Source organism: Sminthopsis crassicaudata, chromosome 5 (assembly GCF_048593235.1).
Source record: "Sminthopsis crassicaudata isolate SCR6 chromosome 5, ASM4859323v1, whole genome shotgun sequence".
Classification (NCBI taxonomy): domain Eukaryota; kingdom Metazoa; phylum Chordata; class Mammalia; order Dasyuromorphia; family Dasyuridae; genus Sminthopsis; species Sminthopsis crassicaudata.
In genome coordinates, this window is record NC_133621.1 from 63,231,167 (window position 1) to 63,257,774 (window position 26,608).

Below are 26,608 nucleotides of genomic sequence, written 5' to 3' on the forward strand. Positions count from 1 at the left end.
ATTGGAGGACCCACAGTGAGGTGATCTCTCGCAGCATCACTCTGTAGCTCAGGGTCTCAGAGGGTTTCCTGGGACACTGAGAGATTAAGTGCCACACAGCCAAAATGGATTGCAGGCTGGACAATGAGGCCAGCTATTTACCTACAATGTAGTTTTTCATAGCTACAATTAGCCAATAGGGACTTCTGTACTTGTTTTCTCCTCTTCCTCATCTGTCACTCAGATGCCTTGTGCCATTATCAATCTCTTCCATCACTCTTATCTTCCATGATGAGGTGGCTGTGCTCCTTACCAAGGATGACTTTTCTCCTTGTTGAAGCAATCCCATTCTTTCTTATCTCCAACATGTTTTCCCCTCTGTCATCCCCACTCTGACATATATTTTTCCATCTCTGCCTCATGGCTTTTTTTCTACTGTCTGCAACACATCCACGTCCCCCCCATTCCTCAAAAACCCTTCATCTCTCTGTCCCTGAATGTCGGTGACGGGAACTATAGTCATGGAATATTACCAGACCATAAACTTTGCATCTAGCATCAGATGGCGACCAGGTGGCTAGAGAAGCGAAGGACCCCCACACTTGTAAACACATAGCCATGGTATTGTATTAACCACAGAGATGTCTCAGGGCTTAACGACTATAGAGACTCAGATAAGAATTGTAACCACAGGATGCTCTTTCCCCTCCCCCTCCTGGAATGTCTGCTCCTTCCTGCAGTCCCCCCATACCCTTTCTCGCAGGTAGCACATACCTTTACTCTCCCCTGCCCCCTTTTCCCCTCCCAACTTTGTCCTCATGTATTGCAGCTAGCTCTACCCTATATAATTTGAGCTGTTTCCATCAATAAATGAGACCTTGACAAGATCTGCTTGGTCTCCCTCTTCTTTCTCGCCCATTCTCCCCCAGGCTGGATCCTCCTCGATTCCCCACGAATGACTGAGTCTCACGGGACGGGACACCTGAAACTGTCATCCTCCATCTCTTCTACCCTCTGTGGTATTGTAAGGGCCTCCCACTGCCTCTCTTCTCACTCTCTTCTTAACCTCTTATAATTCAGCTGCTGACCTCATCAGGCTAAATCATGGCACTCTCTCTCAGTCCTCATTGTTCTGGACCTCTCTGTAGCCTTTGACACTGTTGCTCACGCTCCTCCCCTTGTTTTTGCCCTCTCTTTAGGTTTCTAGCTCACCACTCTCTTATGGTTCTCTTCTTTCCTGTCTGGGCACTTCTCTGCTTTCTTTACTGAATTGTATTCCAGACCATACTGTCCAACTGTACATGCTCCTCAGGTATTGATCCTGGGTTCTCTTCTCTTCCCATTTATGCTATTCTACTTCACTTGGTGATCTGATTAGCATCTAAGAATTTAATTACTATCTTTATAGTAATAATATCATCACTATAAAGGCCTAGCCTAACCCAAACTCACAGCTCCAGCTGCCTTTCGGACATCTTAAATTACATGTCCAGTAGACATCTTAAAGTCATTGTGTCTAAAACTTGGCTAATATTGTCAAGGGCAACACTATCCTTCCAGTCCCTTAGGCTCACAAGCTAGATGTCATCCTGAACTCCTAACAGTCTCTTATCCCCTATGTGCAATATGCTGTGAAAGCTTTTTGATTTCACCCTTGTGACATCTTTTGAATATGACTTTTTCTTTATTCTTATACAGCAGGATCCTAGTACAGGTCTACCTTACTTTTAGGCTACTGTCCTTGCCTTTTGGTCAGCTACCAAAGAAGCTCTCCTAAGGTGATGATCTGACCATGTCCATTCCTCCCCCTTCCCCCCTTCTCTTTAATGATCTTTAATGCGTCACCTTCAGCATCAATTACAAAAACCTTTGTTTGGCATTCAAAGCTCTTTATAACTTGTCTCCCTCCTTGTTCTCCTCCCCCTTGCTTCTTCTTTCACCATGTTCTATTCAGTTTAGTGACACTGGGTTTGGTGTTTCTAGAATTTTTGTGTTGAGTCATTTTTGTTGTGTTCTTACTCTTCATGACCCTATTTGAAGTTTTCTTGGTAAAAATACTGGCGTGGTTTGCTATTTCCGTCTTTAGCTCATTTTTATAAACTGAGGCAAAGGGTTAAATGACTTGCCCTGTTCATGATAAGTATGAGTCTGGGTTTGAACACTGATCTTTTTCTTTTCTTTTTCTTTTTCTTTTTTTAATTTATTAGGCATATACTTTAATTTTTATTCATTTTGAACTCAAATGCAAAAGGACAAGAAAATTCTCATGTACACAGCACAATACAAAAAGAGAACTCAGTATGAAAATATGACTATTTTACAGTTTGCTTTTTTAAAAGTAATAAATACTAAACATCATTTTCAGTTACCCTGCTTTTTTTTGTGGTTCCTTCTGAGTTTTCTTTTGTTCTCTGCTGTCACTTTTTTTTACCCTCCCTTCCCACCCCACACTAAAGAAGGCTATCATTAAATACAAATGTATCTGTGAGTGTGTGTATGTGTGTTAAATCATACTATGCATTGAATCTTCTTGACTTCAGGTTTGGTGCTGTAGTCTCTCTACTGCCTCACCTAGCTGCCCGTTCTTGGAATAAATCACTAACTTTTTCTCTCTTTATCTTTCTTTCTTTTTTTTTTTTTTTTTTTTCTTGTGAGGCAATTGAGGTTAAGTGATCTGCTCAGGGTCTCACCATTAGGAAGTATCTAAGGTCAGATTTCTAAGGTCTAAGGTTCCGACTCCAGGGTTGATGCTCTATCCATTGCCCCACTCAGCTGCCCCAAGGGAGTGCATTTTAGACATGGTAGGACATACAAAGACATATAAGGTGGTGGGGGTGGGGAATAGTGGGGAGAGAATACTGTATCTAGAGTCTGATGATTGAGGGTCTTTGCTTTGGGCTTCAACTTAAATGACCACAAAGATCCCTTCTAGCTCCAAATCTTTAATGTTGTAGGATAGATTATTGGTGTTCAATCTTCATTTTTTACCTCCAGGATCAAAACACTATATATTAAATTGTTTTCCACAGGTTCATTCCAGCCAACCAATGAAATGATGCTAAAGTTTTACAGCTTTTATAAACAAGCCACAGAAGGACCCTGCAATATCTCAAGACCAGGATTCTGGGATCCTATTGGGAGATATAAATGGTAATTATAGATGTGTGAAAAGGGGATTGTAACAATGTGTGTTAATCATTAATTTGGGATTGTTCATTTCTCTGCCATTCATAAAGCCTTTCACAAAGTTTAGATTGCTCCCCCCCTGCTTAAAGTTTAAACAGAATCATACTCATACAGAAAAGATCTTGGCAAAGAGAAAAGAGAAGAAAAAAACAAACAAACAAACAAACAAACAATAAGAGGGAACCAGGTATCCTAAAGGATCTAGAAGAGTAAAATACACCAGAAGAAAATTGTCCTGGTTGCTTGTATCTATATTGTTCTGCTTCCTCAGGTAAAATGTGTGGGAAAAGTAATTACTGTTTACCAACTAAAGTAACTTTAGTCTTTTTCAATAGCAAATAAATGGGAATTGAGAGACTAAAACTAATATAGGATTATACCTAAAATCCCTGGAAAATGCACTTCATTGCTTTATAATAGGTACAAATAGAGTCATCTTCTACCAGGGACTAAACTTGCTACTGTTCCAATGCCAAAGTCTGAACCAAGGATGTTTTGGGGACACTTTTCCAAAAGGCAGCTGGATATGGCAATGGCAACTCTTGATTGAAATTTCCAGAGATTGCCATCAGCTTCTGGAGACCTATCTAATGTGTTTAGTTTGGAAGCCATATTTTATGAAAGACATTGTTTAGTTGAAGGCAACCTCCAGAAAGGGAACCGGAATGGTGAAGGGAATTGAATTTCTGCTACATCAGTATTAGTTGAAAGAATTGGCCTGAAGAAGAGAGGATTTAGCAGGGACAGACTTGCTGTCTTCTAATATTTGAAGGTCAGATGGAAGACATGGCCTACTTAGCTCCATAGAGCGGAGCTAGAAGGAATAGGTGGAAATTTCTAAGAGGCTATAATTAGTAGAATGAGCTGTCAGGAAGGTTATAGTTTCTTCATCTATTTAAGCAAAGTCTTGATGACTATTTGTTTGTATTGTCAGTAATCAGTAAACATTGATGAAACACTTATTATGTGCTAAACCCTATGCTAAGTGTTGCGGGTATTTACTTTAAAAAAAAAAAAAAAAAAAGTCCCTGCCCTAAAGAAGTTTATAATCTAATGAGGGAAAACAAGAGGCAAAAAGCCAGAGAGTGGGGGGGGTAGATAGAAGACAGGAGAAGGCACCCTACACGTAGGCCTAGTGGAGAAGTAAGACAAATTCCAATTAAACGTAGCTAGATGAGAAAATGAGATGTTTTGATCTGAGCTTTCTCCTAAAGTAAAGATTTAGATTTCATGGCCCAACCTCAAATCAGGATAATGATGAAATAGAGTCCCAAGATTGATAGGATTTTAAGGTGCTGAAATTATCTCTAAGCTTTCTAGGGAATGGTGGTGAGATTTTCAAAGGGTATATTAGAGATTTTCCTCACCCAGAGATTAAGTCATTTACTTGTTCAGGAGTTACAAAGCCTCGAAGTCAAAGGCCAGGCATGGCAGAGGCTTTATTCTAAGTTCTATTTTACTATGTAAAAGCTATTGATTTTCATTATAATCAAATATGTTTTATCTGACCTCTGCTATATTTAGTTTATTTTGTTAGAAAGGGATACAATCTTCTTCATTTGACTCATTAATGTATCCCATACCTAGCACAAACACACAAATACATTTAAGGAACACTAAGCACATTTAAAGAAAATTTATACAATCTGCTATATAAATTTTGCTAAATTCATATTTGTTAAATATATTGTGCCTCTCTGGCTTCTCAAGGAAGCTTTACTTACCTTGATTCTTTTACCCCTCTTCATTATCTGGGAAGCCCAAAGTCAACTCTTTGTTCTCATATCTCAAGTACAGGATGTACTAAGAAAGTCAGAATTTAGCAAAATTTATATAGCAGATTGTATGAAATTTTTTTTAAAAAAGCTGAGAGGGTAATTTTCTATATTAAGTGATGTTTTCAGGGAGTCAGTTACTCCCTACATATAGCAAAACAGCTTTGCTGTTCCAAAATGATTCTGAAGACTCAGTCTCATAAACCTGTCTTCATTCTTAAAGTTCAAATATATCATATGTGAAATCTTTGAGGCTAGGTTAGTTTTGGTATAGTAGAAACAGCTGAATTTGGAGTCCTGGTCTGCCACTTTTTACCTTGCTCTTTGTTAAGTGTTTTGAGCTTCTTTCTACTTCAGTAAAATGGGAATTGTAATGCTGCTTTGCCCATCTCAGAGAGTTATTGGAAAAAAATCAAGTGAAAACTTATCCAAATTACCTTATGAAATATAAATGGCTGTATAAATATGTGCTAGTGTTAGTATTCATATTATCTTCTGTTTAATATTAACTTGTAACCAAAATGTCTCTTCATTTAAGGGTCTACTCTAATAACTTATTTAACCTTCCCAAAATGTCCATACCATTGATCTTTCCTTCTGTGTAATAATTTAATAAGCATCTTTTAAAGAATTCTCAGAAAATCTTTATCATAATATAGATGAGATATGGAGTAATTATGAATTTCTTTTTTTAATCCATATGTTTGCCATCTTTCTTTGGGGTACACCACCTTAACAAAAGGATGATACCCCTCTTTCTAGGATGGCTCTACTAAAAGAGCCTGTTTCAAATTAATTGTGCCATGTAGTTTGGCTGCAAATTTTAGCTTGAAGAATTGTCAGTCAAATATAAGATCTAAGATGTTTATGTGGTCCTTCTTATTTCAATATTTTAATTACTAGGGATGCTTGGAGTTCACTGGGAGATATGACCAAAGAAGAAGCTATGATTGCATATGTTGAAGAAATGAAAAAGGTAAGAAAAATCATTCTGTGTAAAAGAAGATAAAATGTGGTTAGGACAGTTCCTAACATGATATTCTTAATTTATATGGTCTGAGTGTGACAATTATAATTTGTCAATATGAAGCAGAAAACCGTTAGTTTTCAGCAGAGAGCAAATTTGCAAGCATGAGGCAGAATGGTGCTGATTTTTTTCCTAAGGCGATATTACCTGGAAAAATTCTTAAATGTGGAGAATTGGGTGTTTGGGAAGTTCTCACTATCATGTGACTTTTTCCAGATTCTAATTTTCACATTAGAGAATGTTTTCATGTACAAGCAACATGAGAGAGGAGATAGATTGCTGGCTGGAGACAGGAAAACCTGGACTCCCATCTTTGTTGGAAAAGTTTAGTCTTAGGAAGTTTCTTAAGTTTAGAAGTTGAATTTGGAAGGAGTTCCCACACTTCTAAGATCAGGAAGTTAAAGGCTCAAAGATCTATCACTGGGAGAGATCTTAGAGGCCCCATGTTTCAGCCTATTTATTTTAGAGATGAGGAACTGAGGCCAAGATACTAGCCCAGGTATTAAATGGCAGACCTGGAATTTGAACCTTGAGTCCTGTAGCATATTAGCTCTCTTCTTGAGTGAGTCATTGTGCCCAGCTCCTGGGCCTTGTTTATGTAGGAATCATTCATGACTTGAACCCTTGAATGCATGTTTTCAGACAGGGAATAATACTCCCTCTTCCAAAATCTTGGAAATCCCTTTCTGACAAAATAAACTAAAATTGCAAGTTTCTTAATGATCCTTATAAGTTTCTGAGATCTCAAAATTCAACAACCCTTAGCCAATGTAGCGATTAGTTTTCTGGAACGGACTGGACTAGATCTCAGGTGCCAGACATATAATTTAACCTCAAGCCCTTCTAGTCAAGAGGAGGGTCTTCCTTCACAGAGGCATCAGATACTTTCCATATACATAGTGAGTTGCAGCTTAGTCTATAAATATTACCACTCCAGTAAAGGAGAAGCAGTTTAAATGGTATTGAAAACTAGGATGCCAGTGAACTTCTCATTTAAGAGTAGCAACTGGCAGTTTTATCCATATAAAATTGACTGTTACTGTCCAATGCTAACCTTTTTTAAAAATAAATTTTTATTGATATCTTTTGTTTTTGTGTCATAAACATTTTCCTCTCTATCTCTCCACCTCTACTTCTTTCAGAAAGCCATCTTATATAATAAGAATTCCAGTGTTAATTTTTGAGTCCTTGGGTGAACACTCACCACTTTTTCTTTTTGAAAAGGAGATGGGGGGAGAGGGACAGCATTTCCTTATTTGATTCAAAGTTAATTTCAGAACTTAATAAGGGGTTTAAAAAAATTATAGTTTGATAATGGGCTGAGGAGGAAAGGGGGAGGAAAAAAAGCAAGAATGGGAGAATTGATCAAAGAAGATGGAGGTTTAAAAAATAATCCAGAGAAGAAGGAAGAGTACCCTAATGTGAAATCTGGGCCTTGGGGGTTTCCTTACATAAGCTACAAACTTTAAATTTATAAAATAAAATAAATACTTAGTAGTGCCACATGTGTTCGGTCAGTATCTTCATTTATGTTTGGTAGACTCATCTGATTTTTATCTTTTGCACTTTGACCAAAGTCTCACCCTTGGTTACATTTCACAATTTCTACTTCATGGACTTTGTTGAGGAATTATTTGGGGCATAAGTTAATTATTTTAAGTGTAGCTACCAAAAAGTAAGAATATCATAATTAAAGATAATATAAAACTTTTTTTTTTCCCTGTGAATCTTTTGGTTAGATAATTAAGTTTTTACTTTATTACTTTCCTGACCCTGCAATTCAATTGCATCTTTAGAGAATATGTCTTTACTCAGTTCCTTTGATACATATAAGGAAAATTGTCCATCATTTTCAATTCAATTTATATTTTGAAATTATCTTCACTATGTCTGTAGAAAACTTTGCTTCATTGACAGAATCGAAAGGACTCAGCTTAATTGCTTGAATTGTTTACATTCTAAATCTATTTTATTCTCACTTTACACTTTAGCTGGAAAACTTTTTGAAGCCAAAACACAACAGCTTTTCCCCATCTCTAGAGAAGGTGTGGGAAACTAATTTAATCTGACTTTGTCACTTAGCCATAATCCCAGAATCTAAGGAAAAAACAGTTTTAAGAGAAAGCAGCTCTATTTAAGCTACAGCCGAGACATAGTAAAAGAAATAAAATAAAAGCATACACGTGGCCAAATACTAATTCCAGAAAATATCTGAGGTTCCAAATCTGTGTAAGACTGTTGAAAGAAAGTCATGGCACTTGAACTACAGAAGGAATTAGCAGGATGGAATACATTGAATTAGCAATTAGGAGACCAGTCTCCACAATATGGTTTTGTAATTTGTTTTGAAGTAAGATCCAGTCATCCTCATCATTTTTATCATCAGCAATTCTTTATTGAATACTTTTGAAGACTATTTTTAAAAAGCATTTTTATCTTTAAAATGTTTTATTTAAAACAGTTATACCACACAGACTTTCCCATTCCACATTAAAACTGGGCACACAGAATGGGGATAAACATTCATCAAGTAGTAGGGAGCTCCCCCACCTATTCAGGATGATTGGTAACAGGCTTTATGTATAAGGATAATTCCTTATGAAAGTTAATCCTCCAAAATTAATGTCACTAAAGATATAATAGCTTTTTTTTTTTTTTTTTTTTTTTTTTTTTTGAGGAGGAAGGGCAGGAGAAGGGCATTTGGGGTTAAATGACTTTCCCAGGGTCATAGAACTAGTAAGTATCAAGTGTCTAAGGTTGGATTGTGTCTCAGGCCTCCTGACTCCAGGGCTGGTGCTTTCTTCTACACCTGGCTGTCTTAAGATCTTAATTTGGTATAGTGGATAATATGGATCTTCTGTTGATGTGAATGGGGTGGGGAAAGGTGGGATTATTGAAAGGGGGAAGCAGAAGCTTATAATGAATATTGTCTGCACCTTCTAGGAACAATCAGACTTATTTTTAAAGTGTGCTTCCTTTTCCTCTAACCCCAGTAATAAAAAAGTAGTGGGATCTGCAGCCCCAGATGTGCTTTCCATCCTAACCATTTTCCCAGAATTCCCGAATAGTGGATATCATCAGAATTTGGAGAATAGTTCAGTCTTTAGTTCAGACTCTTCCTGCCTTCAAGTTCATCTTCCTGAGGGCAGCTGCTATCTCCATGATGTTTGGCTTGTTCCAAAAACTTGTCCAGAACAAAGAGATCTTTGTCAAATTGAGTCATCCCTTCTTGGCCTTGCTGCCTGCCATCTGAGTCAGAGAATTTCTTATTGAGAACGGATCAGTTGGTCTTTTCTCAGGCCTGAAGGCCATAGCTATACATACTTTTGTCTGGATTTTTGCCGAGTCTGTAGGTAGTTGGAGCCATGTCTTTGCCACTTCTCCGAGCTTGAGCATGTACATTATATGCTTCATCTTATCTACCAGCATAACCTTGCTGACTCTGGTTGGATGATTTCTGACTACACTGACCTTCATTGGACATTTGGTGATTGGGGACACCAAGATCAGGGACTTCTCCAACACTCTGAACAAGAGTCGGAGTTGCTTTGATCTTTCATGAGGAGCTGCTCTGAAAACATCCCCTATCATGTTGTTCCCTTTTGTGGCCATCCAGTCTTATTTCTTCCTATTCCCAAATCTCCCTGTCTCTTTTTTCTCCTCAGTTTTGAGTCCAGCTCATCTTTCCTGGGCTTTCTGGGCCATTTCTCAAGATTCTCTTCATCTTTCTCTCTTTGCTTTGGGGCCATTTTTTTTCTCCCCTGGAGCCCCTGTCTCCACTGCCTCACTAGCCTTATTACTATTACTGAATATAGCTTTAGCAAGTGGGACAAAGTCTTCATTAATGTGAAGTGTCTATAGTGATTTTTCCATCAGCAGCCAGATGTTTTCTATTGAAATAGTTTAGCCCTTTACATTTTTCCACTTTGAGACACAGGAGGGAATTTCCCACTGTTGTTGCTTCTTCGTAGTAATCTTTCAACTAGGAGAATACATGAGAGGTGCAGGAGGAGGAAGGTCCATGAGGAATTTTATTATTAATTTTGACTGTTGGAGGTTTCATGGGATCTCTTTGTATTTTCTCCATCCAAATAACATTTTGCTCAATTTCAGAATGAATGACTTTCTCTTTGCTGACATGGTGTGTACATGAGCTGGAGCTAGTTTATCTGCAGCTCGAACTGGCATAACCTTCAGTATTCTTCTGAGATGCAAATCTCTCTAGCGCTACCCATGTTTTTTCTGTTAACCACTTTAATGTCTTCTTCATCAAGTCTTTGTAGATCTGGGTTATCTGCATTCAAAACTTCTTAGGGAACCAGGTCAGTGTAAGTGACCATGTCTTGATTATTCCTGTTAAACAATTATATATTTTTTCACTCTACATCTGCCTGAATGGTCAGTACACTTGACATTTCCTTCTTTCTTCCCATATTCAGTGGTATTGGGCCATATGTATTTCTAGAAAGGCACTTCTATCTCCAAAATCTCTAACAAATGAGGTAACCAACTTTTCCAATACCTAAAAGGGAAAGGTTCTCTTTGTAATGAGACTAGTGCAACCTACATTTTCTTTCTTATCTTGCCCTTTCCCTCAACCTCAACCTGGTCCTTAGAAAGCTGAGTTGGGGTAGGTAAAAAGCTGGTAAGTGTGTTCTTCTTCCACTACTTCCAGTGCTTATGGAAAATGAGCTGGGGAGGGTTTACTAGGTCCAAAGGAGATTTTTTTTTTAAATTTGTAAACCTAATATAATAATTTTTAAATTATCTTTTTCTCTGCTTCATTAATTCAAGTCATTAAATACTGCCTTCAGACAGATAATTAACAATAGTTCATGTACCTTGTACATCTCAGGGCTCTCCTTTCTAAAGAGAAAATTTGAATAGTATTATTATTTGTTAACATTTTATATGAAAGAGCATTCATTAATGGGAACAGTCAGTCATTAATAATTTAATGGTTATATATTGCCAGCCTCAAATTTGCCAATATTAAAACCAGTAATTGTTGTAATTTCAAATATGTTTTATTTTATTTATTTCTTACAAGGTAAAATCAGTAGTAGTAATAAGTATGTTTTGAATTAAAATAACAGGCTTATTAATTGCTAACTTAATAGTAGATTGTCATCCATGTAGAAGTCATTTTTATTTAATATATTTATTTTCCCCAGTTACCTGCAAAACAATTTTTTTTACATATGTATTTAAAATTTTGAGTTCCAGTTTCTTCTCCTTCTTCTCCACTCTTCCCCCTCTCTATGAAGAAAGCTCATATGAAGTTATGTAAAACATTAAAAGTCATTTCAAAATGAAAATAGTGTTACTAGTCATAATATTTCTCCTTGTACCAGGCTCACGAGGTCAGCCTGATTTTAGGATTGATTTATTATTTATTATTGATGAGGGATTAGAGGATTGGGGGCAAGGGGTGGGAAGTAGGGGATTCAAATTCCATGAACAAATAAAACATATGCCTAACCAATTTATTTTCCTTTCTCTCTTCGGAAAAGATTTTTTTTTTTAACTTGCTTTACTCATGAATGAAATCTTGGGTTTGCAGATGAGGCTAACTGCTTTTGAGACAGTCTATGGATTAGTATGTGTTCAAGAATCCCCATTTTTTTGTTTTTGTTGTTTTTTTAACTGAATATGTTAAATGGATACATAAGGTTTCCTGCTGCCCTTTCATATTTAGGATTAGGGCCAAGGGACAGACTGGAATAAAGTGACCTCTTAGGTTGTGCACATTCACACAGTATTATTGCTCAACCTTCTTGTATTCCAAGGCCCTGGATTTTATAATATTAATAACTAGTTAACTGATCAAAGACCATCATGCTTTTCTTCTGCTTTATAAGTCAGTTGCTTCATAAAATGGACTTCATAGTAGAAATATTTATAGATGCTTAATTATTTTAGCCATTCCATTAAGCTCACTTAGAACATGTATACTTATGTCTACTGTACTTAATGAATTTGGATATTTTATTTAAATGAACTTCATGTCTCAGAAGTAAAAAAAAAAAAAAAAATAATAAATTTGGAATATTTGAAGCCAGTGTAAATCAAATGAATCCTTTATTTCTGATTTCATAAGACTTGTATTTTGATCACAGATTCTTGAGACCATGCCAATGACGGAGAAAGTTGAAGAATTACTCCATGTAATAGGTCCATTCTATGAAATTGTAGAGGACAAAAAGAGCAGCAGAAGTTCTGATTTAACCTCAGGTTGGAATACAGTATTCTTTGTTATTTAGCAACTGACTATACCATGAGTTGAGATTATTGTATTTTCAATGGATGATATATTTTACAACAGTGCTGTTTTTCTAAACTACATTTTTAAAAATTCATTCTCTTATTTTTATATACCAGTCCGATTGGAGAAAGTCACTAAATATTTAGAAGGTAGGAATGATAAAATTTACATATTCATATTTTCATTTTTGTTTTATCTGTCAAGAGAATGCTACTCAAAATTTTGCAACTGTTATTGAACTTGCCACCTGTGAGATGTCACTTGAAAATAAATACTCTATGTATATTTTCAAAAAGAGATCTTTTTCTCTTTTACAGAAATTACCTTTAAAACTTGTCTTAGTGACAAGAGGGATTTGACAGAGGGATGATTTTAAAAACCAATAATGAATGTTACTACAAATGACAATATAAAATTCGCTTTTTCTTTGCATATTTATAAGTACAATGATAGTTTAAATCCTTTATCTTTGTTCTGATGGCCATATGCTATTATTCATGGTAGTATCTAGAATTGTCGTTATTGTAGTTGGCTTGCTTTCCTCCAGTCATGTGTGTTTAAGATGGTTGTTTGTTTATTGGGGTTAGTATCACATACAATGCAAAGATTTTTACAAAATCTGACAGGTGGCAACTAAGTTATTATGTCATTATGACAAAATTTTTCTTAATTGATTTTCTTTTAAGTTAAATCCATATTTTTCTTACTGTTTCAGAAATCACATTGTAGCAATACTATAGTTAAGATAACTTTTCTCCCATTTACTGTTTACTGCTGTAAGATACTTTCAGTAAATTTTACCAAAGTGAATCTTGGATAAAACTATTCATTAGTGAAGTCATTGATTAAATTCTTTGGGATAAAATTAGAAAAACAAAGGTTGTCAAGAAGACTTTTTAATATATTGATTGAAAATTATTTTTATAGAAATGAAAAAATTATGCTATTGAATATTGAAATTAATTGGGATACTTTAAATTTAATCACAAAGATGTGAGATGCAAATATTTCTAAATGTTCATTTTGAATGCTAGGCTAATACTTAAGGTAGAAATTTATTTATAATTTCAGCAGGAAGCGGGGACTGTTTTTAGCATTCATCTTTATGGATTATAATAGCTGTATTTGAAGTAGCTGGATTTGAATCTGTAATCTTTATTATAAGTATATATTCACTACTGTTGAATCTGCAAGGGAATGGTACTGGAAGTTCTCCCTTCTAATTCATGATTTCTTTTCACCTTTAACCTTTTCATAAGACAGCTTTTGTTAGAAAAGAGCTTAGTGCTGCTTCTTTGAATGCATTGCTTGATCTAATTTTGTCAGTGCAGGGATATTTCCTAATAAGTTGTACTTGCACTAAGTCCCTTCAGTCCAGTCAGATTGGAATGAAAAAAATTAGAATTCAGAATTTTAAGGCCAACTTATAAATAAACTCAATAAACTTATTTATAACAAATGACACATGACACATATCTGTAGCTTGTATTTTGTACTGTAGTTATGTGCATTAGAAAAGTATAAAATACAATACACCAGCCAGGGAAGGATAGACCATTTCTAACTAGGGCAGTCTTGAAGAGCTCGCTGGATGAAGTAAGGTGGCACCTGAGAGCAGCCTTAAAGGATAGATAGGGCTAGAGGCAGAGATGGAACAGCATGACATCAGTCTTCAAAAGGACCATGGTACTCTCCTGCTCTGAGACCTTTTCCTCCAGCCTTCAGAATACCAAATGTTTCAGCCTGGCAATGTAATAAGGCCTTCACAGTATGGCTCCACCCTAAGTCTGGGTCAAATGGCTCTATTATTGTTCCCTGAATCGGACATTCCTATTCCTGTCTCTTTGCCCCCACTTTCCCTCATGTGTGTGGAAGGTAGTCTGTGTTCACTTTGTTCCTTCAGGCCTCAGGTCGGATGTAGCCATGAAATCTTTCCTGATTAACTTCACCTTCTCAATTATTAGTGTTTTGGCCTTCCTGAAATTGTATTATATTTACTTATTTGTATGCCTGGTGTATTTTTGTAGTAGAACATGTGTTCTTTGAAGTCAGAGAGTGTTCTTTTTTGTCTGTGTTTTCCAGAGACTTGTGCAGCATCTCATTCTGTGCCTTAGCATTGTCTAATTGAATTACATATGGTGACATCAGATTCTGGAAGTCCTTGAATGGAATGCTAGGTTAAGATGTTTAGTGATGATAGTGAGTAGTTGAAGGGGTTTGAATAGAGAAAGATACCTTGATTGTATCTGTTCATAAAGAAATCAGTCTGGTCTCTGTGAAGAATGTATCAGAAGAGACAAACTGGCTGCAAGAAGGCCATGTAGGAGACTCCTATACTAGAAAAATTGGAGCCTTTCAGCCGTTTTTCATGTTTTGATTAGGGAACTGAACATATGTCTTCATATGTATCAGATAGAGATAAAAGTAAATATGTAGGTAGATAATTGTTAGTAGGTAGATTTTTTTTTTTTTTTTTTTTTTTTTTTTTTTTTTTTTGCTGAGGCAATTGGGGTTAAGTGACTTGCCTAGTGTCACACAGCAAGGAAGTGATAAGTGTCTGAGGTCAAATTTGAACTCAGATCCTCCTGACTTCAGGGCCGGTGCTCTATCCATTGTGTCACCTAATTGCCCTTGTTAGTATTTTCTTAATAACTTTCAAAATCTTTCTGTTCTTTTGGAATATTTTCTAACCTATGTACATTGAAAACCAATCCCAGAATGCCTTTAAAATGGTCAATTCTAGCAGAGATTTTGTGTGTGTGTGTGTGTGTGTGTGTATGTGTGTGTGTGTGTATCTTCCTCTACATACAACATCTGTTCCTTAATTCATCTTCCTAAGTGATATTTCTACTTCCTCACATGGTTTTAGAAATTCTGATAGATTTGTTCCCTTTTACATTTATTTGTTGCTTTATTTATTAATTTTTTTTTACTTTTTAAAACTTGTGCTATTTTATCAAAGTGAGACCAGTACTTTGAACTATAGTTATCATAGAATTATTCTTTATTTGGCTTTTTTTTTTTTTACTTAATTCATTCTTTAAAAATTCATTGTATGGTCCACTAAGGCATTATACCGTGTTGACTCCTCAGATTGCTTAAGACTGAGAAGTTACCGTGGATCTCCATTTCTATCTTAGCATATTAAACTATAAAAGGTCTGTTGTACCAGAGCAGTTAAGCAGGCATGATAACATCTCATAACAAGTTAAGCCAGTCTTGCCAATACATTATAAATATTCCATTGAAATTGAAACTTAAATTTATGAAACTTAGATTAACCTTTTCATGTCCATTTTAGTAGTCAAAAATCCCACCAATGACAGAAATAGAAAAGACACATTTTAAATCACTTTTTTAAAGTTTGAGAATATTCTTTTTCTCTTCCCATCCACCCTTTATTTCCATACTGCTAAATTTTGTAATCATCAGGTTTCACAAACAGAATAGTTTTGAATCATGTGTGCATATGTATAATGAAAGCCAAGGAATACCGAGGTGTTTCAGGAAGTGGAATAAGTGATGAAGTAGATAGTTTTTCTCATTTTAAATACACATAAAGGAGTCTTTGCTCATTTATTATGGAGCCATTCCAGGACTTCCTTCAAATCAGCTAATACTGTGTCTTACTTATGATACGTTCAGTATGCAGAGAAAGCCGCCAAGGAGAGACATGTCAAAGACCACAGCTTATCCAGGCACAAAAGGGAGGCTCACAAATAGTGCATTGTTTGTAGTTTGGGCTGGCAGCTTGTATTGGATCTGAGATGTTTGATGGATGAAACTGAATTGTGAGACTGCTTATAAATCATTTTTATGGTCTTTAGGTGTTTTTCCAGCAACAAGCTTCTAAAATGAGTAGTTAAGAGGAGCATTGTGATTTCACTTGTGTACATTAAAGACTTTGGTGCTCAGGAACAAACTGAATTGTGGGTGTTCAGAAAATGACTAAGTATTGGAGGCAGGATTTGAATCCCGGGCTTTTCAAGAGTCTGGAGCTTTCTTATAGTGATGTTATTGAAATCAGAAATGACCACATTTCTACAAGAGTCCAAGATTTCCATTTGGTGATATTGTATTAGCATCCTAGTCCCACCAGGATATCATGCTATTGTGGCTCTAGGAATGAAACTCTTGAAGATTTAAAGGTCTGACATGAAAAAAATGTAATTGGGAAATATTTGACAAAATAAAAATGTAACACAATCAAAAAAAAAAAAAAGAGAGAGAATAATATTTAACATTATTTATGCAGTGGGTAAATGGATATAATTCTAATCTGATTTTCTCATCTATATAAATTCTATGATTTCTTTTAAGTATCTAGCTGGATAAATGCATTTGTTGGTTAAAAATAAATAAATAAATAAAAATAAAGGTCTGACATGTACATTTAACTGAAACTCCTATCTCTTAGCCATTTTTCAGGATTCTGTTGAGAAATCATTTAGTCTTGATCCACAATTTTGACTTATTTAGAGCTTATACTAGAGCAGAGAAAGTATTAGAGTTTTGAAATTGGATATCCACTAATATTTGCTTTTCAATACTTGTTGATGATAACTTTTGTAGCTTCCAAAACAACTGAGTTCCAGCCTTTTTAGTCAGGATCTGAACTGTACACTTTCTGTTGCCCCATTCTGTGCTCCTGATTTTTTATTCATCCTTGCATACATTCGTGTGTGTGTGTGTGTGTGTGTGTGTGTGTGTGTGTGTGTATAGTGAAGCACTACATTATCACTTTTTTCTAAAAAGAAGGGAGAGGGAGGACAGAATTTGAGAAGACAAACAGTAGTTTTTTTAAATAGTGATTATCTCTTTGAAAATTTTCTACTGTAAAAGTGCAGTAATAACTTGAATTCAGATGAACCTTTATTTCAGGAAACCTAAAATGCTTTGAAATACTATTATTTATACTTCTAATTAATTATATGTAATTATCTATGCCTATATATAATTATTTATGACTATAAAACCCTATATATATTTATACCTATAAAACAAAAATATTGTTCCTTCCACTTTGGATAGAGTTTAATATTTATAATTTTCATAAAATTTAGATGCTCTTAACTCAATATTCTTATTAATATTAAATAAATCTTAGTATTAAAAATGATCCTCAGACAACTCATTTATTTGTCTCTTAGCTGTTTTCCATTGAGATTATGGATAAATTATTTAAGAATAGCTATTGTATTTTTATAAACTATATAATATTGACCTCTTCCTATTCAGCCAAAGTTATTTTGTATTTATCTTGTCCATCCACAATTGAAAATAAATTGGCACACTAAGATATTTTCCCTTAAGTTAGAACTCTTTAGCTTTAGACTCTTTGCTTTATGTCCTTGTTCTAGATTGTAAGGCTACCTGTATGGGGCAGAGATCCTGGGAAATGATTGTTGGCATACTGGCACACCAATAGTAATAGGATCAGAGCCAAAAGGGGCTTCCACTTAAGAGGATCATATGAAAAGTCAGAGGAACCAAGTTCTCCCACTAGTATTTCAACAGTGATCTTAAAAGAGTACCAGATTGAACACTGACAGGGGAAAATATCAGTTATCTCCTTTGTCCGACTCAGAACCTCACCAAAAAAACAAAAACAAAAAAAAAACAGCCAAAAATCATAGACACTCAAAGAGGCAAACTGTTAGAGTCAGTATCTTGACCAGAAAATCGAAGAGAGGAACAGTCGAAACAGAAGACTCAGGATTGCCAGCTGGAGATTCTGCCAAAGGACCTTGGAGACTTGGAAGCATCCTGAGGTAGACACATCTAGGAAAATGGAAGTCATCACCCAGAAATCACCATCCAGAAAGTGAAGATAGGACCAAACAAGGGCCTGATCCCACCCCATTTGAGAAGGGGATGCAACCTGACCCTGGCACAGAAGAATATATTCACTATAATACTTTCTTTTAAAAATTATCAATAGAAATTCATTTTCAAAAGCCATATGAAAGAATGTTCTAAATCAATTAAAATAATAAAAACAACCCAGATGTTTCGGTTTATATCTAGCAAATTGGCAGAATTGTCAAGGAATAGTCCATGCTGGAGGGGTTGTGGAAGGATAAGCGCATGTTGTTTGATTTTTGGTTCAAATTTGAAATTAGACAAAGTCACTTGACACAGAAATTCCTCTGTCAGGTTTATACCCCAAAGAGGTCAATGACAAAAAGTCCTCATACACATCAAAACATTTATAATACTTTTGTATTATCAAAATATGTGCCCTATCATTTGGGTAATGGTTAAACAAATTGTGGCCCATGAACCTAATGGAATATTACTGATCAGCAAGAATAAAAGAGTATGATGAATACAAAAGCAGCGAAACACATAGGAACTGATATTCATATAAAGCAAGCAGTAATATATATCAACAGTAGAAAAGGAAATAATAGCAAAATAATAAAAACTAAGTGCAAATTAAAAATGAAAAGGCTTGCCTCCAAAAAATATGATAAGCCACATTCTCCTCCCTTCCCTCTTTGAAGAGATTAAGAAATCCATGGGTGTCAAATACGGAGAATTACATCACTTTTTAAGAGATAAAATAGTGCCAAAGGATGCAGAACTTTAGCTGTTGCTAAAGAATTAGAATTAGCAAAATCTCTTTAGAAAGCAATTTGGATTATGTGAAAAAAAGTGGCTAAAATGTCCATGCTCTTGATCCAGAGATCTCTATCACTAGGTAAATACCCACTACAATACTTTAAAAAAAAATTTTTTATTGGGCCTTGAGATACCTAAGAGAGAAACTCAGAAAAGTAACTATAATAATTACAAATAGAACCTCAGAGGAAAACTTGGCTTGACCACTAGAGCTATAAGAGTTTTGGAAGAAATTAAGCAAGAAATAAGCATTTGAATTAGGGGTGAAATAAGAGCTCTGAAGGAAAGAATAGCAAAAAACTTAGAACAAAAGGTGAAAAAACTCGCTCAAGTTGCAGGCCTTATAATAATAAGAAGAATGAACTAAAAAAAAAACTGATTTCATGAAACAAAAAGAAGTACTAAAACAAAATCAAAAGATTAAAAAGAAAAGGAAAATATAAGAGATCTGCTTATGAATAAATGAATGAATTTATAAGTGAGATGATAAGTGAATAAAAATAGCTAACCTGGAAAACATGTCAAGAAGGATCAATTTTAGTCATTAATCTCATCATTGAAAACTATGGTGTCCCCTCAAAAAAAAAAAAAAAAAAACCCCACCATATTTCAAGTGTTAGTATTTATTAGAACTACAGGACAAAGTGAAAAGAAAATCTGTTATTTCTTAAAAGAAACCCCACAGTGAAAACCTCCAGAAATACCGTTGCCCAAATCCAAATCTTTTAGATAAAAGAAAAAAAAGATGATGAGCTAAATAGAAGCCAAATACCAAAAAACTATGGTCAGAATCATAGAAGTTGTGGCAGCTACTATCATAAAGGATACTGTGCAGACTTTAAAGCAGAGGCAGCAAAATCTGTAGGGCCACAATTAACTTGATTAAATTCAACTGGAAAATGGTTAATACAATAAATAAACATACAATACAACATAGCTAATGTTAATTTGTGGGTTTCTAAGTCAACTGGAGATCCCTTTTTGTTGATATAGCTAGAAATACTAGCTATATATATACTAGCTATTATTATTATTATTATTATTATTATTATTAAACTACTAGCTCATGTTATTTTTAAAAAGAGAGACAAAAACCAAACTACCAATGTTGGGAATAATAAAGGAGAATTCTCAAATGTAGAAGAAATAAAGGGAATTGTTAGAACTTTTTTTTTCCCCAAAAAGTTGATCAGAGGGACAGATTAGGAATATAAAATCCAGACATAATATAATGATACAGTGTTCAGCATGTCCAACAAGTCTGATAGCATTTGCAATATTCTGTATTCCTATATCTCCATTTCTGTGAAGATGGGGGTGGGGGAGGAAAGGGAGAAATTTTCACAATTCTTCTCTAAAAGTCAAGTGTGGCCACTATGATTACACAGTATCTTCATTTTTGTTGTTTTTGCTTTATTTTTTTAGTTCATGATGCTGCAATTATTCTGATATCCTGTCTTTTCGTCCTGAGCAATTCTTGTCCAGGTCTTTCTATAAATCTTCCAAAAGGGGTCTCCCCAGTTGACTGGAGATGGTCCTCTTAATCTTTTAATTAATTTCATAAATACCAAGGCAATGCTCAGGTGATCCATTTGTTATCCCTCATACTGTAAATGATTTTATTGATGTTTTTAGTTTAGAGACAAGAATCATTTCCTTTGTTCTCTACTAGTTGTTGTTCAACTGGGTCTGGGTCTTGGTGACCCTGTGCACCATATTGTCTGTGGGGGGTTTTTTTGGCAAAGATACTGGAGTGGTTGTTCATTTCTTCTTCAGTGGATTAAAACAGTCGGGTAAGAGACTTGCCCTTATCCCCATAAGGATCCCACAGATGATGGTAAGTGTCTAGATTTCAACTCAGGTCTTCCTGACTCCATCCACTGAACTATCCAGCCTGCTTTAAGGGAAGCAAAACCACCTGATTGTTCTTGTGATTAAAGAAATAATTAACAGAGAGAAAGGAAGAAATTCAGTATCAATTCTTTGTCATGTAGCAAGTCCTCATGGACTTCTATTTATTTTGAGCGAGGGCAAGAAGTGATGCCTAAGATTGGCGTTCACATTTGACTTCATGGCTTTCATGTAGAATTGCACCTAGTGTGATATGGATGACCAAGGGAGATGATTCATCCAGCCATAAGAAGTTGGCATGTGGGAGCTAATTAACTGGATGGTGTCAGATTGAAAGTAAATAGCAATCTCTTCTGCTTTGGCCAATCTCTAAGGGTCTTTCCCTCCTAGATTTATTTAGGTTTTTTTTGTTTTGTTTTGTTTTGTTTTTTTGTACCTAGGTGAAGAAGGAGATTCTTTGCCTCAATTGCTACCCAACTTTAATCATTGAATGGGTACGGCCTCAGTCAAACTAAGACCTTAGATGTTAAAGACCTTAGCTTAAAAATGCCATAGTCTCCCATTTCATCCAGGGTCCTCTCCAGTCCTGATCTCTGTATGGCCACTAGATCCAAACGGCTCTGGAGGAGAGAGTGAGGCAAGTGATCTTGATTGCCTTCCTCACTGATATCCAATTCACTTGCATGTCACAGTATCATTCCTTGATGTCCTCTTCAAAAATGAAGAACAAGCAACAAAAGAATTTCTGAAATACTTACTCTTTGTTCTCCTTGGTGCCTTATTTGCTTCTTTTAAGACACATTTTAGAAAGTCAGTGCTTCTACTAGGTTACTATTTAGGGTATGCTTTCTGTAAAGTCTAAAATATTCACTGAATCCCAAAATCTGAGTGAGAAGAGAGCACAGTGGCCATCAAATACAATGTGTAGCCCACCAAGAATCCAGTCTACAACTTATCTGACCAGGGGTCATCCCATTGTGAGCTGAAGTTGTCTGGGGAGAGGGATATACTATCTCTGAGGCCGTCTATCTGCTTTTGGATAGCTCTGAATTCAAATGATAACAATTAGTTATGGAACAACTCTGGCCAAGGAGAGAAGATAGATTTTTTTTCTTTACATGGCACCTAAATCCATATCTCTGAAAGGTCCATCCATTGTTTATACCTCTGTCCTCTAAATTAAAAAGAAATAGCATAGTTCCCAACAATCTTATCTCTCCTAGATTCAGTATACCCCCATTCTTTAGCTGATTCTTATATGACCCAGTCTAGGACCTTTTACCATTTTTTATCACCTTTTCCTCAGTGCTCTCTAGCTTGTCAGAGTCTTTCCTGTAAGGTTGCAAACATTTAGAAATTTTTTGGTAGAAAGTTGGACACATAAGGCACTGCTTGATCTTAGTAAACTGAAAAAGTCAATACACTTCTCGCACTACCCCATTTGCTGCTGTGGAATGAGTTGGAAGCTTGCTTTCCTTTACCTTACCAAATATTCAAAATATTATTTAATAGATTTAATAAACGTAATGTCAGTTTTGAAAGTAACTTGTGTGTTGAAAAAAAATTCTGTCCTTAACCAGTGTTAAATATGTAAATTCTGAAAATAACTTTCACTATAGTGTTGCTACAAGTGATCTGAACTAAAGAGACTGCATTTTTGTTGTCAATAGCATGACATATTAAAGTCATTAGCCACTTTAAAGGGAATTCCTCATTTGTAGGTATACTTATTTTGTAGGTGTTAACATAATAAGTCCCAAAAACGAGGGAATAGAAGTTTCAAAGGTAATAATAGTATAATTATCAGTTTATAATTTTAAAATAATTTGTAATATGTATCACAATCATTGTTTATTTTTAAAGAATTAGAGTTAGTGATTAAGCACTTTGATTTGGAGTTATTAAATTAAATGTCTTATTTTACATTTTAGATCTTGGCAATGTCCTGTCTTCTACTCCAAAGGTCAAAACTGTAAATGGGAAAGCTGAAAGCAGTGATAGTGGAGCTGAATCTGAAGAAGATGAGAACCAAGAAGAAGTAAAAGAAGCCAAGCAAAGTAAAAATGATAGTTTTTCAAACAGTTTGCCTAGTAATTCAGCTTTACCTGGGTTGGCCAAAACTTTAGTGTGTATTTGATGACCACCTGTGATATCTGCTACAAAACCCAAATTGGCCAGAACTCCCATTCTTATAGGCCTGCTTAATTCATCTGCAGACTAGGGAGACTATTCTTCTATTCTTAGACTATTCTTACCACTAATAACTACCTTTTCCATTGTAATATTTGCAGTTTGAGTTGAGGTGTTGGGCAAGACTCGTTTGTCCAAAAAGAAATCATTTATTGGAATTCATTCCAAATTTGTCCAAAAAGAAGTCATTCATAAGGAAAATTTTTTTGGGTTAAGGAATTATTTCCTTGTTAAAATGCATGTTTGTTTCTTCGTGTGTGTATGTGTGTGTGTGTGTGTGTGTGTGTGTGTGTGTGTGTGTGTGTGTGTGTGTGTTTGTAAATGTAATGAATCTCAACAGGAGGAAAAAGAAGTGAGAAATATAGTATTTTTAGTACAAAAATAGGATGAATGTTTTGTGTTTATATTTGTTCATATATATATATAAGGGAAATATATTAAGCCTTTCTCAACCAATATCTTCTTGAGAATTAGTTTAATTAGGCTAAGAGAAAGGATGACAAGGAGAATGAGATAGAAGACTGAAGTTTTGAAGTGGGGGAGAAGTCTGGATTGTAGAGTGCTTCAGTGAATAATCAGGGAAAAGTCTGAGAACATTAAATGCTTGGAATACGAGTTTAGGGAATAAGGAGAATAAATTGTAGAAAAGGATAAAACAGAAAGGCCCTTCTGATTCACCAACTTCACAGTCTCACTTGACTAAGGCTAGCTTTCTATTAATGACATTATTAGTTATGGAGCAGCTCTGGGCAAGGAAGGCTGAACTATTCTGGGCCAGAACATCTCTTCACAGTCAACTAATAGAATCTTGGGAAGTGTGTCAGTGGGAGAAAGTTGTTTCTAGGCCACATAAAAAGCCATGTATACAGACTCAAGAATACAGTAGCATGCCTCATTTTACTACAGTTACTATCAACATTTTATTTATGTTTATGTGACTATGATAAGATTGAGCTAATTTTATTTTTTCACTAACCTTGAAATATTTGAAAATTGATATTCCAATAGTCCAAGGCTATCAATACAAAAGAAGGTTCTCTTCGTCAGGAGGACGAAGTTGCTTAGAACTTACTGTACTACATCAAGAACTTATTGTACTATATCAAGAATCTCCCCCCCCAAACCATTTTGACCAAATGTAGGTATTTCTCTATCTACTTTTTTAGAACACAACTCTAAAAATGCATAGGAAAAATCTTAAGACTTCATGAATTCAGACCTTACTAACTCAGCATTGGGCTAAGCTGAAGATTAACTTTTCAGTGTCTTTGAATAAGAATTTATTAAATTAATAGTATTAAGATTGCAGAAGGGAGATGTTATTTATTTAAGAGAACAATTTTTTTTGGTGAACTTTAGTATGGTTTGTAATTTTATTAATGCTGTAGTTGCCAGTATACTTTACTTAAGAAAGAAGACTCATCTAGGAAGATGTCATCTTGAAAATACTTTGTTAATAGTTTATTATTATACATACTTAAAAGTACTAAAAACTGTATTCTTTTTAAAATTGCCTAGCATTCAAGCCTAAATTTTCCAAATTCATGAAGCTTTTCTTTAGATTTCTATTTCTTTTAGAAATTAATCAAATCAGTCTCTGTTCTTTAAAAAAAAAAAATTTCTATAATATTTTATTTTTCTAAATACTTGTAAAGACAGCAAGCATATGATTGTACTTTTAATACTACCTTATTCATACACTCAAAGAAATTTAATGTGTCCTAATATTTGATTTATAAGGAAATGTTTCCTGCAAAAGGTAGGGTAAGGTTTGGTTAGTTGGAAAGACCCAGGTAAGATGAAGATTGGATTTGAATTCAGACAACTAACAGTTCACCTTTCAGAAAAGGCTTTCCAGTAACTATTGGGTGTGTGTGTGTGTGTGTGTGTGTGTGTGTGTGTGTGTGTGTGTGTGTGTGTGTGTGTGTTTGAGACTTACACATTGTGGAGATGGAGGTATAGAATTTTGTATGCTTTGTTACAAGTCCGGAGGAGGTTTAGAGCAGGGGTTACCTCTCTGCCTATCCCAATGAAATGAGTTTTCAAAAGATGCCAGAAAAGTCAGTGTAGTTTTGAAGACATCTTGGAATTTCTATGCACACATGCTGTGGGAACTGCTTTAAAAGGATGTAAATCACTAGGGATTATAAGAGGGTAGTATGAAATATGAATAATTCTCATCTGACTGGTCAAGTGTTGACTGATTTGAACTTTTATTTTTTTTTTTGTATAAAAGCTAAGGAAGTGATACCGGAGCCCACTGACAATAAAGAATTGGAAATTGTTTTCACTAATGGTTATGACCAAGACAACATTCTCCAAGATATACCAAATGATATTCATGCCAGTTCTTCCTTAAATGGCTCAAGCACTGAAGAAGTAAAAAATGAGGACCAAAACTTAAAACAAACTGGACAAACCACTGTCAGCATTCATCAAGGTACTAAGCACTACTAATTGTGTTTTCATTCTCCTTAGGCAAGACTTGAATTACCTCAAGATTCAGTAATTTTATAGTCAGTTTCTTTTTTTTTTTTTTTTTTTTTTGTTTTTTGCATTTTTTTTTATTATATATATATATTTTTTTTATAATATTATCCCTTGTATTCATTTTTCCAAATTACCCCCCCCTCCTTCTATTCCCTCCCCCCGTTATGGTCAGTTTCTAATAGAAATTGCACATCAATGAAAATCTATTTGAACAATTTAAGCAAGCTTCAATTCTAGACTATTAAAAAAATACAGTGTGGGTACTTTAAGTGTTTATGGTAATAGATTATTAACAAAGTAATTTCTAAGAAGAGATCTTCCTGGGCTGGTTTTCATGAATCTACATGTGAGGAATTAATGTTGTAGCTTTGAATTTGGGCCCAGACTAAAAAAAAGTTTTTATTTGCAAAGTTTGGAAGTAGAGTTTTCTGCAATTATGTAACATTTTAAAATATAACCTTTGAAGTTATTTACTTTTGTTCCTGGCCCCCATTGCTCATTGTAAGTCTCAGTCAATTAACTCTTGCACTTGCAGTTTTGTAGGAAATAAGAAAGAATATAATTTTATAAATTAGGTGCTCTTCATGTGGCTGACCACTGTGTTTGTGGCTTCCTGTTGTTTAGCTAAGGAGTATTATAGTTATACTTTACCTGGTATATTTTCTTAGCTGCAACTGCATCAAAAATGTAGGTATTTTATATTGGTATTTACACACATATATTGTATCTGGGTTATATTGTAACACATGTAAAATGTATGGGATTACCTGTCATCGGGGGGAGGGAGTGGAGGGAGGGAGGGGATAATTTGGAAAAATGAATACAAGGGATAATATTATAAAAAAAAAAAATAAATATTTTTTTTAATGTAGGTATTTTATATATTAGTAATTTCAGTTATAAAATTGTTTTACTGCAATATTTCCAGAAAGCAAATTTCTTTTTGTTGTTCAATTGTTTTTCAGTCATACCCATCTTTTTGTGACCCCATTTGGTGTTTTATTGACAAAGATACTGGAGTGATTTGCTATTTCCTTCTCCAGCAAATTTCATAGTTCATTTTTATTATGGACATTAATTATTGAACTCTGTGATTTCATCAGGAATGAATGCCCTTTACACTGTTGATCAGCATCTTATTGTCTTAGCGAGTAGCTTAGCACCCTGTGAAAGTAAGGGACCTCCCTGGGGTCACACTCTTAGCTAATATGTGTTAGAGGA

The 26,608-nt window shown here is 35.0% G+C and overlaps 1 protein-coding gene across 4 annotated transcripts in view; it reads left to right on the forward strand.

Moving 5' to 3' along the window:
• Positions 1 to 26,608, forward strand: part of ACBD5 (acyl-CoA binding domain containing 5) — a 58,718-nt gene that overhangs the window by 6,881 nt on the left and 25,229 nt on the right. For 2 of the 4 annotated variants that reach the window (XM_074266990.1, XM_074266991.1), the window contains 6 exons: positions 3,009 to 3,129; positions 5,844 to 5,916; positions 12,087 to 12,201; positions 12,349 to 12,381; positions 22,639 to 22,764; positions 25,134 to 25,337. In XM_074266990.1, coding sequence (XP_074123091.1) covers positions 3,009 to 3,129; positions 5,844 to 5,916; positions 12,087 to 12,201; positions 12,349 to 12,381; positions 22,639 to 22,764; positions 25,134 to 25,337 — 672 coding nt within the window. The remainder of the gene's footprint in view (positions 1 to 3,008; positions 3,130 to 5,843; positions 5,917 to 12,086; positions 12,202 to 12,348; positions 12,382 to 22,638; positions 22,765 to 25,133; positions 25,338 to 26,608) is intronic. The other 2 variants (XM_074266993.1, XM_074266992.1) reach the window with 1 other exon arrangement.